The 19,047-nt window shown below is 45.7% G+C and overlaps 2 protein-coding genes across 8 annotated transcripts in view; one reads left to right on the top strand and one right to left on the bottom strand.

The window, feature by feature from the left end:
* The window catches only part of HDLBP (high density lipoprotein binding protein), a 54,435-nt gene extending 51,607 nt beyond the window's left edge, over positions 1–2,828 (top strand). For all 4 annotated transcript variants that reach the window (XM_077929962.1, XM_077929964.1, XM_077929963.1 and 1 more), the window contains exon 28: positions 620–2,828. In XM_077929962.1, the coding sequence (XP_077786088.1) occupies positions 620–706 (87 nt within the window). In that variant the 3' untranslated portion in view covers positions 707–2,828. The remainder of the gene's footprint in view (positions 1–619) is intronic.
* ANO7 (anoctamin 7) overlaps positions 2,826–19,047 on the bottom strand; it is a 39,597-nt gene continuing 23,375 nt past the window's right edge. For 2 of the 4 annotated variants that reach the window (XM_077929969.1, XM_077929970.1), the window contains exons 14-24: positions 18,217–18,315; positions 18,025–18,127; positions 17,082–17,193; positions 14,740–14,794; positions 13,747–13,844; positions 12,711–12,850; positions 11,961–12,166; positions 11,587–11,729; positions 10,348–10,438; positions 8,559–8,678; positions 2,826–3,882 (exon numbers count right to left, since the gene is read on the bottom strand). In XM_077929969.1, the coding sequence (XP_077786095.1) occupies positions 3,823–3,882; positions 8,559–8,678; positions 10,348–10,438; positions 11,587–11,729; positions 11,961–12,166; positions 12,711–12,850; positions 13,747–13,844; positions 14,740–14,794; positions 17,082–17,193; positions 18,025–18,127; positions 18,217–18,315 (1,227 nt within the window). In that variant the 3' untranslated portion in view covers positions 2,826–3,822. Of the gene's footprint in view, positions 3,883–8,558; positions 8,679–10,347; positions 10,453–11,586; positions 11,730–11,960; positions 12,167–12,710; positions 12,851–13,746; positions 13,845–14,739; positions 14,795–17,081; positions 17,194–18,024; positions 18,128–18,216; positions 18,316–19,047 lie in introns of those variants that run through there. The other 2 variants (XR_003706884.2, XR_003706883.2) reach the window with 2 other exon arrangements.

Genomic DNA, 19,047 nt, shown 5'->3' with positions numbered 1-19,047 from the left:
ATTTTTGCACTACAACCTGAGACACTAGGCCAGATACATCTTACCTAGCCAATTACTCCTCCCAGCGCCACTCATAAAAAAAACTGTAAATTGCCAATGGGTTATGAACACTGGTGTGGATTATTGCAACCTCCACCATCCTGCTTCTGCGTCATACTACTGTAGAACTCTATTCTATATCCTCATTCCCTGCAGGCAGGGTAGCTGCCACGGAAAGAGGGGTGCAGGGCAGTTGGGCCTGATGCTGTCACATGACGGCAGTGAGACCAAGCCATCTTTAGCCTGGAGAGTTCTCTCTTTCCAGTCCAAACCCTCCACCCAGCCCATTTGAAGGGACGTTTGTATTGCTCTGCCCCTCATTCTTGAGTGAGTGCAGCTGGTTTTTTTAAAAGGCTCATCTTGGAAGAGGCGGCTTTAGTATTGGAAAAATCTTCCCTCAAGCTAGCTGTAGTAGCAGTGGATGAGACACTACCTTCAAAGCTTATCATTCTTGGTGCATTTTCGGGGCGGGTAGTGATCTGTAGAGAAGTTAAGTTCCTCTTCTTACACAGTCAGTGATGTTGTTTAATGCAGCAGAGCACTTGTACTAGTTATGGTTTTGGCTTTTGTTTCCTTACAGGCCCCTGACATGACCAGTTCTGAAGATTTCCCAAGTTTTGGAGCTCAGGTGGCCCCCAAAACTCTACCTTGGGGTCCTAAGCGGTAATAGCGTGGAAGCAGCAATCTTGTCCAGCCACCTGCCACAAGGTTTCCTTTCTGAATTCTGATCTAGTGGCTGGATCCAGTGCAGATTGCCCATGGGGGTCTCTTAATGAAACTAGAGTGCTACCCCTTTTGAGGTTCTCTGTTGTCCCTGCGCTTAGGCCTCACTATGCTTCAGTTTGACTCTTTCCTTTCTCCTTGCCCTGGAAGAAACTTTCCACATAGATTCCAACCTAAAACACATACATAATTTTTTTTTTGCCTTTCAACTTTCACTCAGTCTCATGTTGGCCATGGTGTAGTAACCAAACCTCCCACGTACACCTTGCAAAAAGCACTCTAGGCTCCATTAGGAGATCTCCTCACTGCAGCTAGGAATCTACTTCCTGTCTCTCAACCTCAGGAAATGCATTTCCTCAACTTTCTACAAAGCCAAAATATTTGCTCTTTTCCCCTCCTGCCCTGTTTCTCCAAGGCCTTACCTTTGTAGAGTGCAATCAACTTTTCCCTTTCAACTGCCAAACTAAAAACAAAACACGTACCCATCTAATACTGCTATGGGAGAGGAAATTGGCCAGAATGGATAGGTGGAGAAGGAGGTTCAGCCTGGAAGAAGCACTAAGGGAGGCATAACCCTTGCTGTGTTAGTCTGCATCGATGAGTGTACCAAAATTCTCCCCTTGTTGGTGTGAGTATTGAATCGCGGCTCATCACCAGTGTTTGGACGCGTACACTCTTTTTTGTTCTCCCTTCCCAGCAGTAGTATGGCTGAGTGGAACCAGAAAACTGACAGTATTATTGGGTCTAACAAAACTTGGTTCAACCAAAAGTGCCATGGTAGCATGTCACAGAAGGTGGTGAGCTATTAGTGTGGTGTTAGAGGGTACATTACTCTTTCTCCCTCCCCGGGCTTGATAGTGATGGCATTTAAATACCAGGGTTAAGAGTGTATCTTTTTTGCTTTTTACTATTGCCTTCTTTCTACCTCAAGCCGGAATGACAGTGGCCTGCTTCTTCAGTCAAGCCCCTCTCGCTTCCTGTTATCATGACTGTTGTTCCTCTGTGAGCAGAGGGATCTGTGTGTGGCTTCAGCCTGGCTACATGCCATCAAACATCCCCTCCTACTAAGATGGTCTTAACCACCGTCACATAATTTGGTCTGTAGTCTTGTGACGAAAGGTTAGGCCTTGGGGAGGGAGGCAGGTAAGGAGTGGCTCTCACTTAAATTGAAGAAGCTGGATTGCAGTTCAGTCTTAAATCAAGCCTCTCTTGGAGGGGAGGAGAGAATACCTACATTCAGCAAAGGCCTTTCTGTAGTCTGGCAGCAAATGTTTCTGTCCTTTTGTCACGTCCCTCATACAACAGTAGTTTCTGCATTCTAGCTGCTGCCATAAACCGATACAAGGCTGCTTGTATTAAAGCTGCTCTTCCAGCCATTACATGGTATATATCTTTTCTGCCGAAGGTGCTGGTGCCAGGGCTGGTCTGGTGCCAACTCTGCTCTCTGCCTACTGCCTCCCTTGCCCTCCAAAGAGCTTTTCTGAGCCATTAGCTAAGAACCGAACCCCAGGATTGCTTATGCCCCCATTAATACATACTGGGAAAAGGTCTGCAAGGCTCTTGTCTTTCTTGACCGCTAGCCCAACAGGAAGGAAAGCCTCTTTCTTTCAGTAAACCTAGCTGAAGGGAGGAGAGATTTGTTTCTCTATGCTAATTCCACTTGGGGCAGGACAAGCCCTCTTACTATCTGAGCAGGAGACAAACAGGGTAGTAGTGTTTTAATGTATTGCCAGTAGTATACCTGGTGTCTGAATGTCAGTCACATCACTTGCACATGTGTTTTTAGGCTTCAACTGCCATTGAGCATGGCCCCCCAACCCAGCCATTTGTTCAAACTGTTGAGAGTACTCTACCCCCTCTGTCCCATGTAGTCTGCAGCAGATGCTCTGCGGAGGTGTGCTCCATGTCCTCTTAATGTCTTCCATATTATGTTTCCATGGCAATGATCCCTTGGCCTTAACTTTGGAATTTGGAGATTATATGCAAAACATGTATAAAGGCTCATGAGTATGGATGACACTGGAATTTTATAAATTCTAAAAAAAATAAAATAAAACCTGAAACAGCTTGTGAGTGGTTGTCTTTATTTTCTGTATACTTTAGTGGTTTTTTTAAAAGAAGTCACTAATTCAAAATTTCTACCTGCCTTCCTAATGAAATACTGAACAGCTGCTAGCTCTTAACCTTTCACAATTAATTCCAAACAATTGTAAAAGAACTTGGACTTTTTAGCTGTTCGTACTGAATGTTGGACAGATTCTGCCCATTTGCTGTCAGCAGGGGTACTGTTTAATCATGATTGCAATCACTAGTATTTGGCATATGCCACATTGCAGATTCAAACTGATGTGCAGAAGATACTCACAGTCTTGTATTGCTTGTGTGAGAGGAAGGGAGGAGCAGGCAGCTTGTGAAGCTCAGTACAAGCTCTCAAATGGTTGCCTTCTCAAGCAGTAATCTTCTGTTAAGCTGGCCACTGCATGCTAAGCAAAGTACACAGCTACTCTCCAGTAATCTGCCCCTTAGCTCATCAGAGCAGCTCTCACTCTTATAAGCCATTCAAGTGATGCAGCTTCTTCCCTCTTTGGAAGATTCCTTGTCGCTAAGCAGTACTTCTTCACAAGTTAAAAAGCAGCCCTCCCTCTTTGTAAACAGGAATGTAGGACTCCTCTGTGCTCACTGCTAGACTATAACTCTATAAATATCAGTAGAAGTCACTTCTTGGACAGTGAGGACATGGAAAGCCTGACAAAGCTGTTCATTTAGGCAAATGATTGCAGAGCTGATGAGTGGGCTGGTTAGATTTATCCATTCTCCATGTATATCTTGTCCTTTCCAAGTTGACACTTCTCAAAGTCCTTAAAGCAGCAGCTGGATCGATCAAATTCCTGAAGCCTTTAAAAGCTCCAAGTCTCCTTCTGCAGTACAGCACTTGTGCAGAGAAGTGTCACTTTTTGTCAAATTCTTTTAGGCTGCTCACCTCCCCACCCCTTGCTCTTCCAGAAGCTTGGCAACTTGGCCTGGATCAAAATCAGAATGTATTTCAGCATCGTGAGCCTACTATGGTGCTTTGTCTGCCAGAGGGGTTGGATTTCTTGCATCTATCACTTCGGTGAGGGCCTGTCACAAGAGAAATCAACAGTCAACAGGGTAGAGAAGCATTGCTTACTTGGCTTCCCAACATGGAGGTTGCTGGTGATAACCAACAGGCAAGACAATGATGGTGAGGTCAACACATTGTAGGTGGAATGACAGATTGGCCCTACAGTGACTTCTGTGATGGGAAGCCAGGTAAGCGATGCCACTCCACTGACAGCTGTTATACCACCTAAAGATACATAGCTGTGTCAGTTCTACACAGCTTACGTTTCAATTTGCTTATTACCCAAACCTCAATATTGCCACCCTTGAGATACGGTAAAGTAATTGGAGCATCCAGTTTAAGCAAAGAGCTCACTCAACCGTAACACGTAAAGTTGCTTCAAAAAAGTAAGCCCAAAATTCCTAATACCTTGAAGTCAACACACCTGAGACCAAGAGAGTTGAAACTTGGCTATTAGAAAAATTCTATGGAGTTGTCCATAGATTGTTGGCACAATATGCTTTGAATGATAGCAGAGGAGCCGTATGTGTGATCAAAGGGTGAGCCAACCTCCAGAATCTTACTTTGCTTTGTCAAATGACACATAGTAGGAAAAATATAAGACCTTCCCCTAAAAGGTATGTGTCAGAAAGATTGGTGTTGACATACAGGCTGGAACTTAACACAATCAGCAGCTAAAATTGCCAGTTCTTGATACCAGCTTCCAAAAATAAGGTACACCCCCCACAACAGATAGACCGGTGTCACTAATAATAATAATAATAATAAATTTTATTTATATCCCGCCCTCCCCAGCCGAAGCCGGGCTCAGGGCGGCTAACAACAATAAAACAGTACAAAAGTACAACATAAACAACATTCTAAAATCATTCATTATAAAAATTAATTAATTCAAGGCACTAGCAACCATTGGGCCAGAGCTCCGCGAAGATTGCCGAGGGAGGGAGTCAGGCTGTGCCCTGGCCAAAGGCCTGGTGGAACAGCTCTGTCTTGCAGGCCCTGCGGAAAGATGTCAAGTCCCGCAGGGCCCTGGTCTCTTGTGACAGAGTGTTCCACCAGATCGGAGCCACAGCTGAAAAAGCCCTGGCTCTAGTTGAGGCCAGCCTAACTTCTCTGTGGCCTGGGACCTTCAAGATGTTTTTATTTGAAGACCGTAAGTTTCTCTGTGGGGCATACCAGGAGAGGCGGTCCCGTAGGTACGAGGGTCCTAGGCCATATAGGGCTTTAAAGGTTAAAACCAGCACCTTAAACCTGATCCTGTACTCCACCGGGAGCCAGTGCAGCTGGTATAGCACCGGGTGAATGTGATCTCGCAGCAAAGACCTCGTAAGGAGTCTCGCTGCAGCATTCTGCACCCGCTGGAGTTTCTGGGTCAGTCTCAAGGGCAGCCCCACGTAGAGCGAGTTACAATAATCCAGTCTGGAGGTGACCGTCGCGTGGATCACAGTGGCTAGGTCAGGGCGAGAGAGGTAAGGAGCCAACTGCTTAGCTTGGCGGAGATGGAAAAATGCCGCCTTTGTTATAGCTGCAATCTGCGCCTCCATGGAAAGGGAGGTGTCGAAGATTACACCCAAACTCTTAACGGACGGTGCTGGCACTAATTGCGCCCCCGCAAGAGATGGGAGTTGCCCCCCCAATCCCATATCGCCCCGTCCCAGCCACAGGACCTCTGTCTTCGAAGGATTTAGTTTCAACCGGCTCCCACGTAACCATCCAGCCACAGCTTCCAAACATCTGGTCAGTGTGTCTGGGGCCGAGTCAGGATGGCCATCCATCAACAGATAGAGTTGGGTGTCATCGGCATACTGATGACAACCCAGCCCAAAACTCCGAACAAGCTGGGCGAGGGGGCGCATAAAGATGTTGAAAAGCATCGGGGAGAGTATCGCACCCTGAGGTACTCCACACACCAAGGAGTGGCGCGATAACAATTCCCCCCCAAGCGCCACCCTCTGTCCCCGACCAGAGAGAAACGAGCGCAGCCATTGAAGGACTGTGCCCTGGATCCCCACGTCGGCAAGGCGGTGGTCCAGAAGTTCGTGATCGACCATGTTGAAAGCTGCTGATAGATCTAGAAGAATCAGCAGCCCCGACCCGCCTTGATCCAGCTGTCTACGAAGATCATCTGTTAGGGCAACCAGAGCCGTCTCGGTCCCATGACCAGCGCGGAAGCCGGACTGGAATGGATCCAGAGCCGATGTTTCATCCAGAAACCCACCAAGCTGTTCAGCAACCGCTCTCTCAATCACCTTACCCAGGAACGGAAGATTCGAAACCGGGCGGTAATTGGATAGATCTAAAGGATCTAATGATGTTTTCTTTAAGAGCGGGCGCACCACTGCCTCCTTCAGTTCCCCTGGGAATGTCCCCGTGCCAAGGGACAAATTGATGATATCCCCCAGGAGGGCCCGCACCTCGTCTGGACACGCTCTAATCAGCCAAGACGGGCACGGGTCGAGAGGACAGGTGGTGGGCTTTCCAGCTCGGAGGAGTCTGTCCACATTGGCTGGGGATATCCGGTCGAAGTGGTCCAATACTGGACCCGAGGACAGTCAAGGGGCCTCCAGTTCCTTTATTGTATCCAAATTGGCAGGGAGGTCATGGCGGAGCGACAAGACCTTCTCCGCAAAAAAGCTCGCAAATGCCTCACAGCTGTGTGTCAAATTGTTATTTAAATTTGGCTGTCCCTCAAGGGACGTTAAAGACCTGATTATACTAAATAATTGTGCTGGGCGAGAGCTAGCGGATGCAATGGAGGCCGAGAAGTATGACTTCTTAGCAGCCTTCACCGCCATCTCGTAGGTTTTCATAAAAGCCCTATAAGATGTTCTTGAGGCTCCGTCACGGGCACCCCGCCATACTCGCTCTAGCCGTCTGAGGTCCCGCTTCATTTTCCGGAGCTCCTCTGTAAACCAGGGAGCCCGGTTTCTGCGGGGTCGCAGAGGGCGCTTAGGTGCGATCTCATCGATGGCTGCCAGGAGCTGGGTATTCCAGCCCTCAACAAGCTCAGTCAATGAGTCGCCAGGGGGAGCAAGGTCCCGCAAGGCTTGGCGGAATCTCTCAGGGTCCATCAGCCTCTGCGGGCGAGCCCAAATTGGCTCGCCACCTAAGCAGGGTGGGGGTGGAAAGTCAATCCTGGCTTTCAGAGCGTAGTGATCAGACCATGGCACCTTCATCGAAGGAGACATGATCACATCTATACCGACGCCAAAGATCAAATCCAGCGTGTGGCCTGCTTGATGTGTGGGGCCTGAAACAAACTGGGAGAGCCCTAGTGTCGCCATGGAAGACACCAGGTCCAGAGCCTGTGAGGAGGGAGTGGCATCAGCATGGATGTTGAAGTCCCCCAATACCAATAGGTTAGGGAACTCCAAGGCCCAGCCGGCCACCGCCTCCAATAGGCCTGACAGGGTGGCTGCTGGTGCGCTAGGTGGCCGGTACACCAGCCAGACAGCCAAGCTCTCCTCGGAGCCCCACACTAGGCCAACACATTCAATGCCGGGGATCGATGGCGGTGGTAGAGCCCTGAAAGGACAATCTTCCCGGATTAATAATGCCACCCCTCCCCCCCGGCCCACAGTCCGCGACTGGTGGAGGACGGAGAAACCCGGGGGCGCCATCTCTCGTAAGGTAACTGTTGCCCCTTCGCGCACCCAGGTCTCCGTCACACAAGCCAGGTCAACCCCCTGCGAGATAAAGAAATCTCGCAGGGTGGCGGTTTTATTGCCTATAGACCTGGCATTGCACAGCACCAGTGACGGAGGTGAGTAATCCTTGCTCACCCTACCCTCGTCCCTCGGGATGGGGCGCAGATTGGAAAGGGTACGAGCGTATCCATATCTCGATCCCCTTCGCCTATAACATCTGCCCAACTATTAGACTAGTTATCTAATACAAGAAAATTACTATGCTATTATTTTAACACAGTCTTCCAAACTTGGGTCCCCAGCTGTTGTTGGACTATAACACCCACCATCCCTAGCTAGCAGGACCAGTGGCCAGGGATGATGGAAATTGTAGTTCAAAAGCAGCTGGAAACCTAAGTTTGGGAAACACTGTTACTGTGGGTTTGTATCTAATGAACTTGTCCAATTAGTGCAAGGACTTCTGCTTGTGCAACAGAACTTACTTGCCCTGCCAAAAAATCTGCTTTGGAGGGTTGGGGGAACCCCCAAACACGCAAGGAATGGAGTAGGACAATTCTGTTGTGCAAGCAGAAGGACAAGTTCACCAGATACAACTCTATAATACAGTATCAAGGTAAAAGTAGGTTATTTGGGAAGGAATGTAGGTAGGGTAGAGGAGCTACTCTTGTGTGTTTGAGCACTTTTGTTCCCCCATCATGGTTCACAGTGTGGGTACAGGGACTTAAGATTCCCTGACAAAGACCAGTGGACGTATACTCATGTGCCAGACAGGAAATAAAGGTTATATTTACTCTCATAAGCTGCAAGGCTGCTTACTGAGAGAGGGAGGGAAATTGCCATCCTATATTTCTGACAGCAAGTGAACCTTGCTGCTTCACCTAGTCCTGTAAAAGGAAACCTCTCCCAGGAGACAAAGAAGGGGATTCAGCACAGGAACAGTGTGACTCGGTTTAGGTTAAGGTTTATGGCATTAAGCACTTTAGATGGTCTTTGGAAGAGAAAATCCAAGTACCGATTCAAAATAATATTTAAAAATAAACGATTACCTTGTTCTCAGCCAGAGCCTCTTTAGCTAGATACTGCTCTCGCTTCACTTTGATCTCCACCACTTCTGGGATGTCGGGCACCATCATATCAATCAGACGTGCAATGAAGAAGACCACGTGCTGGGAAGAGGAGGCAAGAAAGCTGAAGATAGTCAGTGGCCCAAATTGCCAGAGTGGGAGCAAGTAAGTCAGGATCATGCAGCAGCAATCTGGCCCAGCTGTTCAGAACGAGATGGATGGGGAATCCTGCTGCATGTCTGACTCCAGTGTATGTATTCTCTTCACCCTGCCAATTATATGTAATTGCAGCGAAAATATGACGAGCCTATCTCACCAATTAAGGGGTGCTTTATCAAAGATAAGGGATCCCCTGTGTCCCAGAAAGCAGGACTAGTGCATATGTAGCTTTACTACAGTGGTCTGAAAATGTGACACCTTTATTACATGTAATAGTCGAAACTCAATAGAAAAGTAGTTTGTGTTGTACTACGTACAGATCAGCACGGAGCCAGCTACCCATGGGATATAGATTGCCCTACTATACAAATTCCATTCCCCTTTGAATAAGCTGGGATAGAGGACTTCCACAAGCACCAAGAAGGTGCATTTGTAGATTATTTACAGAACAAGGCACATCCTGGTGGCACTGTCAGTAGACTCTTGACCAGGATGTAGCAATGACCTCATCCAGATGGAGCGATTTAACATCTTGCCTGGACCAGATCTGCAGTAGCTGCTAAATTCTGCAGAAACGGCTCCATCAAAACCATCTCGGCACCAGTTCCTGACATCATCATCACCTGCTGAACCCAGACTGGGACTGAAGGCAGCTAAATAGCTTCTTTGCAACCACAGCTGGCTCCTTTTTTTTAAGGTCCTACACACTAACAACAGAGTTGCCTACGTGCCAATGTCTGAAGTAAATTCAGAAAGAGGGGGTTATTTATTTATTACATCTATATCCTACCTTTCCTCCAAGGAACTCGAGGTGTAGTACATGACTCTATTCCCTCCCCATTTTATATTCACAACAATTGTATGAGAGAGGTTAGGTGAAGACACGGGCTGGCCCAAGATCACCCAGTGAGTTTCATGGCTGAGTGGGATTTGAACCTTATCTCCGAGGCTCCAGTCAACATATGACATATTGTACTGTAGGACACTAGGGACGCAGGTGGTGCTGTGGGTTAAACCACAGGGCCTAGGACTTGCCGATCAGAAGGTTGGCGGTTCGAATCCCTGCAACGGGGTGAGCTCCTGTTACTCAGTCCCTGCTAGAACCTAGCAGTTCGAAAGTACATCAAAGTGCAAGTAGATAAATAGGCGGGAAGGTAAACAGCGTTTCCGTTCGCTGCTCTGGTTTGCCAGAAGTGGCTTAGTCATGCTGGCCACATGACCCAGAAGCTGTACGCCGGCTCCCTCTGCCAATAAAGCGAGATGAGCGTCACAACTCCAGAATCCATCATGACTGGACCTAATGGTCAGGGGTCCCTTTACCTTTACCTTACTATAGAACACTGGGTCTTTATAAACAAATAATGACATTAGGGCTGCAAACAACAAGTGAGCCAGTTCAAAAAGTTATGTTTTGGGGCAGGGGCATATTCCAGTAACTATTTCAGCTCCCCAACCCCTTTTTCACAACTTTTTTTTTTGTCCTTCCACCACCATGTGATGTAATCCAAATAGGACTGCCCAAATATGGTAAGTGCTGTAATAGGTGGGTAGATGTAAATGGGACCTCTTGTTTGTAGAGCAGCATTCTGGGGACACTTGGAGGGAAACAAACCTCAAATACAATTATGAAGCCAAGGCGGATTGCCAGTAGATTCCAATAAGCTAGTGAATACCTGCCACTTTGTTCTCGATATGCTCTGTACCTGTGGAGATAGAGCTGTAAGTTAAAGAGGTGTGCTGAGTAGCTCTGAAGTAGTCAGCATAGCAACCATACATTTGCAGGAAACAAACTAAATGTCTATTGCTTCTCTCCATGCCTTCCTGTAAGCCACCACTAATTTCCCTTTAGTTAAACTAACAGAGACCTGCTGCATTTCCCTTTAGTTAAACTAACAGAGACCTGCTGCATTCGGATCCTGGTTGTCATTCTAAAGATTAAGTCTCCTGTCCACTTGGTTATAGCAAGGGGGGGGGGGAGAGCCAAAAGATGCTTATTTTCAGGGCTGCAATTCCTATACATGCTTTTCTGTGAACAAGCCTGGTGGGAAGGAACATAGCTCAGAAGTAGAGCATATGCACTGCATGCAAGAAAATCCTAGGTTCAGTCTCCGGCATCTCTAAGTAGCACTGGGAATGTCCCCTGAAACCCTGGACTACTGCTGCCAAGTCACTGTGAACAATACTGAAGCCAATTGTCAGACTCTGCATAAGGCAGGGGTCACCAACATAGCACCTAGTCCTCCGAGAAAGAAAGTTATAAGACAAAATGTGTGGGTACCCTTTAAGCAATTTCTGTAGAGTGATGTGGCTACCTTGTATGTTTTTCCTTGTACTGGGGTACTTGCCTCTGCATCCTATGCCATACTCACCATGGTAGCCATTTTGTGTTATGCTACCCCGCATGGCAGCCATTTTGAAACTGATGGCCCCACCATTTTGTCAGAATTTGAAATATGCCAACTAGTTCAAAAGGGTTGGTGACCCCTGATATAAAGTAACTTCCTATGTTTCCCACAGAACATATAGAGATGTACTTCTGAGTAAACATGCTACATATCTCACTGTATTTGGTTTCTTGGTGAATATTATACCAGTTTTCCACAAGGGATAGTTGCCATACCAGATGTTTATGACAGTATGTGGTATGTTATTCCATGTGCAGTGGTCCATGATTCTCCCCTCCATTTTTTTTAAAAATCCTGCACTATCTGATTTTCTGAGAAAACACTTTGTCCCAAAATAGGCAAGCTATTTTTCAAGAACCTGCCCTCTGTTTAATTTTTGAAGCAATGGACCTGTCCAATGTCCCCCATGAGGAAGACAGCTGAGACAGAAAAGTGGGAGGTCCTACCTGCATGTGACATTGTGCTCCAGGACAAAAGATTTTGGGGCGTAGGCCAGGGTGAAGTCAATGTAGCCCTGTAGATCGCTGGCATGAGTGTACTGGTAATATAGCCGAGGGAGGAAGTCAGAGGTGAAGGCAATCAGAAAGGCCTGGAATAAGAGAGGCGCAATAATAGTCTCTGTCTAAAGAACCATTTCGTTTCCAGGTGTTAAATGGAACACATCCACCCACTTTTCTGTCCTACCCCAACTTCTTTACACAACATGTGTATCAAGTCTCTGCAAAGTCATAGCAACCCAGGAAGCTGCCTTCTATTAAGTCATACCGTTAAGTCAGCTCAGTATTGCTGCACGCAGAGAACCCTGAGTAGCACTACTCACATTGCTAACGACTGCCAGGTGTGTGATGACTTCCAGGATAGGGAACCAGATGCCCATGCCTTGGGCCCGCTCAGCAACCGGCCGCCTGTATTCACAAACGAATTTGTGAGCATCCAAGCGAATTTCCACCCAGTTGTTGAGCAAGGCAAAGAGAGGTGCCAAGGGGCAGGCGGCCACAAAGATGGTAATGAAGCCAAACTGCAGGACTGAAGAGGAAAGAAAGAAGACATTATAAGGGAAGGCAAGCACAAAGAAATCCCACGCAGGAGATAATGTAGGTGAGCCCACACAAGAATTCTGTCCACAGGAACTTTGGATAGCATTTGCTAAATTGTTCCTTTTCTTAGGAGGATACACACACACACTTTTGACCTGAATAAAGCTTTTGACCCCATGTATTCTAATTGTCCGTCACGCTGGCCACATGACCCGGAAGTGTCTTCGGACGGCGCCGGCTCCCAGCCTCTTAAGCGAGATGAGCGCACAACCCTAGAGTCGGACACGACTGGCCCGTACGGGCAGGGGTACCTTTACCTTTATTCTAATTGTCACTCCTCTAGGGCTACTAACTGGTGGGTGAGTGGAACAAGCACAAGTGCTCTTGAACCAGAACGGTTGACCTGAGAACATGGTATAGTCAAAGCGAGATACAGGGCTCAGTGTGCCTCACGCACTTACACAGACTAAGCCCTCAACTGTCAGGGAACTGTCCTCAGTTGCTCATCTCCTTCCTTCCCAAATGATTCGTACCCATTTCCAGGTATTCGTTAAAGAGCCCTTCATAGGGCAGCAGTTCGTAATCACTCTCCCAGAGCTGCTTCGTGGAGCTTTCCTGGCCCTCATTCCTGTTAGAGTGAGACTTCCGCTTCTGCCACCATGATTTCAACTTCCTGTGGAGAGCAAGAAGACATAGTTAACATGCTCAAGTTTTGCCCTCTTATTGTTCAGCAAGAGGCGATCAATTAGTGGCTACATGTCTGCATCTAGGCCTAGACAGAGTTTTGATCTAGCCCCAGAATTGAATCTATAGGGTAGGGGTAACTAATGTTGCATCTTTCAGAAGCCGTTTGACTACAACTACTGTCCTCCCTGACCACTGGACCATGTTGGCTAGGCCTGACAGAGGTGTAGTGCCACAACATCTTGAGGTAGGGATGGAGGAGCAGCATATCATTTAAAGCAGCATATCAAATTAGCACTTCCTGAAACAATATGAGAACCGAAATATAGCCTTCTGAAATATACTCAGAGTCTAGAGTGAATTTCATGCTCTTTATTCAGCTCATAGTGGTGAGAAGGAATGAAATGTTTCTCCACAGTATCTGCTTTGTATACATTATTTACACAGTGGGTTGCACGTGATTGGCTAATTATGGAATTCTCCTGTAAGCCAATCAGGTTGTGGATTCACTTCCATCTGGAGCTGGATTGGGTGGCTCCTGCAGACCAATCATACTGCTGCATTGTTCTAGGACCAATCAGACTGCTGCATTCTGAATCCTATTGTTCTAGGACCAATCAGACTGCTGCATTTTGGATCCTATTCAACTCAGTACATAACACCTTCCTTCAAAATTTGCACTTATCCGGATTTTATGATGAAGTTCTCCAACCAAACCTTTACAAAAATGTATATGTTAGGGGGAAATGTGCACAAAAATTAATACATTAGTGAAAATCTATATATTTTGGGGAATGATATGTCTGTTCATCTTGTTTATTCTCTACAGGTCTGGCCACGTCTGGATAGTCCATTGCAGCAAAGCACAAGATCACAAAGACTCACGGGATGAGGAGCTCCTGCACATTATTAATTATTTGCTTTCCCACCATGATGACAAGCAGCTCTTGGGCAAGTTCAATGAGGCAGCCACCTGGACCACACTGGAGAAAACAGAGAGAGGCTTTAGAAGGATGATGCAGCAGAGAAACAATTAACAGTCACTCAGACCTCATGCCCAAGAACTTTGCTATATTGTTGGAGAATGAAGGCTCACATGATGGAATGCTCCTTCATAAGGGTAGGGGGATATTACCATACACAGAACACCAGAACCATTTCCCCTGAAATCTTGGCTTTCTATCTGCAGAGAATGTTTCTATATGGAGAAGTATTTAGTCATGTAATCCCTCATCTGTAGAGAAACAGTCTAGAGACAGCTTAACTACTTCATTTGCTGCTGGTGAAAAGGAAACCTCAATTCTCTACTCCCCTGGGAATCTCTACACCAAACACTGGGTCTCAGAGCATATCCTGCCTACTTAAAAGATTTCCACCACATTAAAACGTCGGGGAAGGAAACAATGAATGAGTCCTTTTAATTGTATGTCCTTAAACGTAATTGCTTTCAGAACGTCTAAATCTGTTTCTGCTTTGTTTTGTTTTTAAATGGTATATCTGTTTGCTGCCCTGTGCTCTTTAAGGATAAAGGGTGGGATATAAATTCAATAAATAATAATAATAATCTGGCTAAAAGCACTTGACATTGGATAGATGGAGCTAGAAGAGGGATTATTTTGGTTTTTAGAGAAACATCCACTCCCAGCATTGAACCTGATGCCCTCTTTATCTGGCCTCTGCCTTTGGAATTGGCGACCCTGTTTCCTTGGCAAAGAGGGTGCCTTGTTTATTTTATTGGTGCATTTATTATACAGAGTTTAACTCCAGTCTTAAACGTCCCTTACGGGCTGCTAATGGTGCCAGCCACTCTAGAACACCCCTAATCAGCTGTTATTTCTAGAGTTCGTGTCCTGCACTGCTCTCTTTTTAGATACTTACATCTTCATTGCGGATACCCAACAATGTGGAATAGCGTCCTGGATAGCCTACAAACCTGAAGGTGAAGAAAGAATAAAAATAAAAGGCCAAGACAGTCAGCTGAAAGGTCTTTCTTTACTCATGGCATAAACATCCTACTCTGTCCATAAAGAGAAGCCACAGGAAAAAAGCTGGCAGTGACCAGAATGCCATCTACTGTAACCAATCACAAGGCACCTTCATACAATTTGCTGCCTCAAATGGCTCAGCCAGCACAACCCTCAGACTCATAGAAAAGAGGAGTATGGTGGTACCTCCGGTTGCAAACTTAATTCATTCCGGAGGTCCGTTCTTAAGCCAAAACCGTTCATAACCCAAGGCGCGCTTTCACTAATGGTGCCTCCTGCTGCTGCCGTGCTGCCGGTGCGCGACTTCCACTCGCATCCCGGGGCAAAGTTCACAACTGGGAGCATCTACTTCCGGGTTAGCAGAGCTCGTAACCCGCAGCGTTTGCAAGGAGGACGGTACATAACACGAGGTTCCACTGTACAGCAATGATCCTGAAAAGCACTAACTTCAGGTGGTCCAAGCACATTACAGGGAAAGGGGGAGCAGGCATTCCCCGCTCTCTCTCCAAGAATGTACATAAGAATCCGCAACGGTCCCTTGCTGATTTTTATTTTAATGATTTCTAAACTGTCTTTCATACAACAATCACAAGGTGGTGTGCAAAACAACATTAAAACTTATTTACAGAATAAATAACATGGCAGCAAACATTGGGTCAAAATATTAGTGTCCAGCAAAGGCTCAAAAGAACAAATGATTTTTAGCAGACACCAAAATGCCATCATTGCTGGTGCCTGCCTTAATTCAATGAGAAAGCCTCCCTACTGAAAATGCACCAAAAGATTTCTGCAGGTTGCAGAACAACCAGAAGGGCCTCATCTTTTTTCTTTTTTCTTTTTTCCCCTTTTCATTTTTAGAAAATGTCAGTTTGGCCAGGGACAATTTGAAGCAAAGAAGCCTTGAGAGGTGCTTAACCTTTCCCCTGCCTCTTCACACCCTCACAGGTAGCCAGGTTTTTAGATGTGTCCTAAAGATGGTCCAATGGATTTTATTACACACATTTATATGCAACATTTACTTACAGGTCAAGATCTCCTCCAGGACTTCTCTACTTCCGACCACTACCTCCTAATAGCTTCTTTTTCTTCTTTTAAGGTCTGTAGAGTTTTACTATTTATGCATAATATTTAGTTTGACCCGAAGAAACCAGTCTTTCCACCATAACCTTCCAGCTATGCCTGGATTCAGGATCCCAAGGTCATTGCAAACATCACAAACTAACATAGCTGGCACATTCAGTCTTGTGTTCACCTACAACCAGTCTGACTTTTTAATACTCACTGCTGAGGATTCACATTATAAACTATAACTACTTCTGGGCAGTAGATGGCAACAGGGCCTCACTTTTTCCTCAATGGCTATCAATAGCAACTACTTGCAGCTAGAATTCCTGCTGAATTTTGAGTTTTGCTACATCTGAGACTTGGCTGGATCAGAAGAAGCATCAGTTTGCTACTGAATTTAACTTGGATGAGGATAAGAGTGGTGGAGCAAGACCACACCTTCAAAAGAATGGCTAGAAGTCCTCTCTTCTTGAGTTCCACTCTCTTTCTGTGTGGCCTAGACCACTGCTCTTCAACCTTGGGTCCCCAGATATGTCTGGACTACAACTCCCATCATCCCTGGCCATTGACTAAGCTGACTGGAGATGATGGGAGTTTCAGCCCAACATCTACACCATAGAGAAATATATATGTGTAGATTTGGTTAGGCAGTTTAATGATTTTTCTAAACACACCTGGAGACCCAGTGTTGAAAAATATTGCACAGAGCTTTTTATTGTTGGGGTGGGGGGCAGAACTTAAGAAGAGCCTGATGGGTGAGGCCAATAGCCCATTTAGTCCAGCATCCTGTTCTCACAGTAGCCAACTAGATGCCTGTGGAGAGTTCCATTGGTATGTGCTACAGTAAAGTCAAAAAGCATGGCACAGCCAAGAGATAGGGCTCTCCTCATAGTTTGGCCATGGTTAAATCACCTACAATAGTATGTAGGCAATAGTGTGTCTGTATTCTTCCCACACTAATGAAAGTAGTCCTGTTCTCTAAATTGAATGCAGATGGGATATCATGTTATGGAAACAGAATTATGGGGAAGGAGGATACAGAATTATACAAATGTGAGCGTGTAGTAGGGGCATATTTCAATGGTGCAGATGAGTCTTTCAAGTATGCCTAGGCCACAGAGGAAAATGGTATCCACGTTAGAGAAGCTGCCCATCTCCAAAACAGCTTACCTGCCCTTAAAGAACGCAATGTAGATGGGAGAGGAGTAGAAATTGATGAACTCAAAGACAAACACCTTGAAGGTGAACGCATCTTCAAACATGGTCTGTGTACGATGCATCTCTAGGGAAGAAAAAACATAATAGAGTACCACAAGAATGGTGGGAACTTCCAAGCCCTCTCAGTGGTAAGTCACAACAGGAGCATCCTTAATTCTTGAAGGGAACAAAGGTGACTCAAACTCCACCCCCAACCATCTCAGTGTCACAGAATTCTAATGCACATTGTGGGTTACAAGTACCTTCTAGTTTAATGAAATACTGTGGCTGAGATGGATGAAAAACAACTCTTGTAATTTCTGATTTAAGCCATATTCACCCCTTTATTTTACATGTAGTGGTACTGCATGGAAGGAGAGTGAGGCTGTGCCCCAGACCCACTCAAACCCTTCTCTGGATGCCTGTGAACTGAGTGCAGATGTCTGTAGAGGGTTGCCTACTAATGAGGGAGATGCTCATGCAGTCAATATCCCAAAATTTAAACATGAAAAAATATGCAGGAAAAATAAGAGGCAGACTTTTAAACAACTATAAAGATCAGAGCAAGGCAATATTCCAAAATGTCATCCAAAATTCACAGCAAAGATTTAAACCAAGCCCTAAGAAGATAGTAAAAAAATCCACTTTTGGGGATTCCAGATTCTATACACCACCATAAAAACGTTTAGTGCCACCCATTTTAGCTGGTGCTTTTAGAAGACTATGGCAAGGCACAAGTTAGTTAATATTAGGGTGAGTTAGGAAGTAAGGCTTGTGGATTTCAATAAAGATCTTCTATTTGCCTGCCCCTGCCCCTCTCCCACAAATTCAAGCCCCGGTTTAATGTTTTGGTTTCAAGAAGCCGCACCTTCAGGTTGAGAACCTGCTTTGGTCTTTCCAGATACAGCCTACTTACCCCACTTGGTAAGAAAAAGTGCCAGTGAAGTGTAGATTTTTGATAGGATGAGGATGAAGAGGAGGTTCACCACTGAGCCAGTGAGGCTAGCAATACGAGAAGCCTAAGAGGGGGAAACAGGAGAGAATGTGAAGTCCAAATGCAAACAGCACACCTAAGGTAAAGTGGTAGAGAGTCATGGAAGTGTCTTACCGAAGCTACAAGAAGGTATTTCCCAGACTTGGCTACAACTACGGCAATGATGGCCCGGTAAAGGATTATCGAAATCAGGAACATCACCACCACAGCAATCTGAAGACAGAACCAGGCTGAATGAGTACTAATAATATGAGTTTGCTGTCTTATTATTGTAAATGGATCTGTTACTATGACTTGGGGAGGACTTTTTTTTTTTACTTATTTACTTACATTTATATCCATCCTTCCTGTCTCCAACAAGCTCAAGGTGGCATGTGGCTTTATCTGATTTTTATTTCTTTTGATCTGTTTACATTTACATCATGTCTTTCCTCCATGGAATCAACTTTTTATCACAACCACCTTGTGAGGTAGGTTAGGCTGCAAGACATAGCAACTCACCTAAAGTCGCTCAGTGAATTCCCAGGATTCTTTGGTGGGAATCGTCTGCTTTAAATGTGCATTGGATATGCTTTAAGTGTGTTGTGTGGAACTGCCCTTAGTGAGGCAGAGGAGTGTCAGTGAGGAGTCAGTCATCAATAATGACCATAGAAGCCACAACAGACATAGAAACCGTGATTTCCTCCCTTCTGAGTGGCTTTTTCCTTGGCTTTTGATCCAAACAAAAAGCAAGAAGTAGTACTGTAATGGTAACCAAGAGAGAGGAAGTGAGGGCAAATATAACATATTGTTACACGCCATCCCAATCTCCCTGAGTGATGTGAGATTCAAGGGGTACCAGATGCACTTACCCAGGGTATGTGTTTCCTTTTAGAAATGAAGCACAGTAGAGACTGTAATGTCTTTATGATATATGGTTTATTTACACATATATACAACCTGAGC

This window comes from Podarcis muralis, chromosome 6 (genome assembly GCF_964188315.1).
Source record: "Podarcis muralis chromosome 6, rPodMur119.hap1.1, whole genome shotgun sequence".
NCBI lineage: Eukaryota > Metazoa > Chordata > Lepidosauria > Squamata > Lacertidae > Podarcis > Podarcis muralis.
The sequence above is the reverse complement of the archived record's forward strand: the minus strand, read 5'-3'. Positions and strand labels throughout refer to the sequence as shown.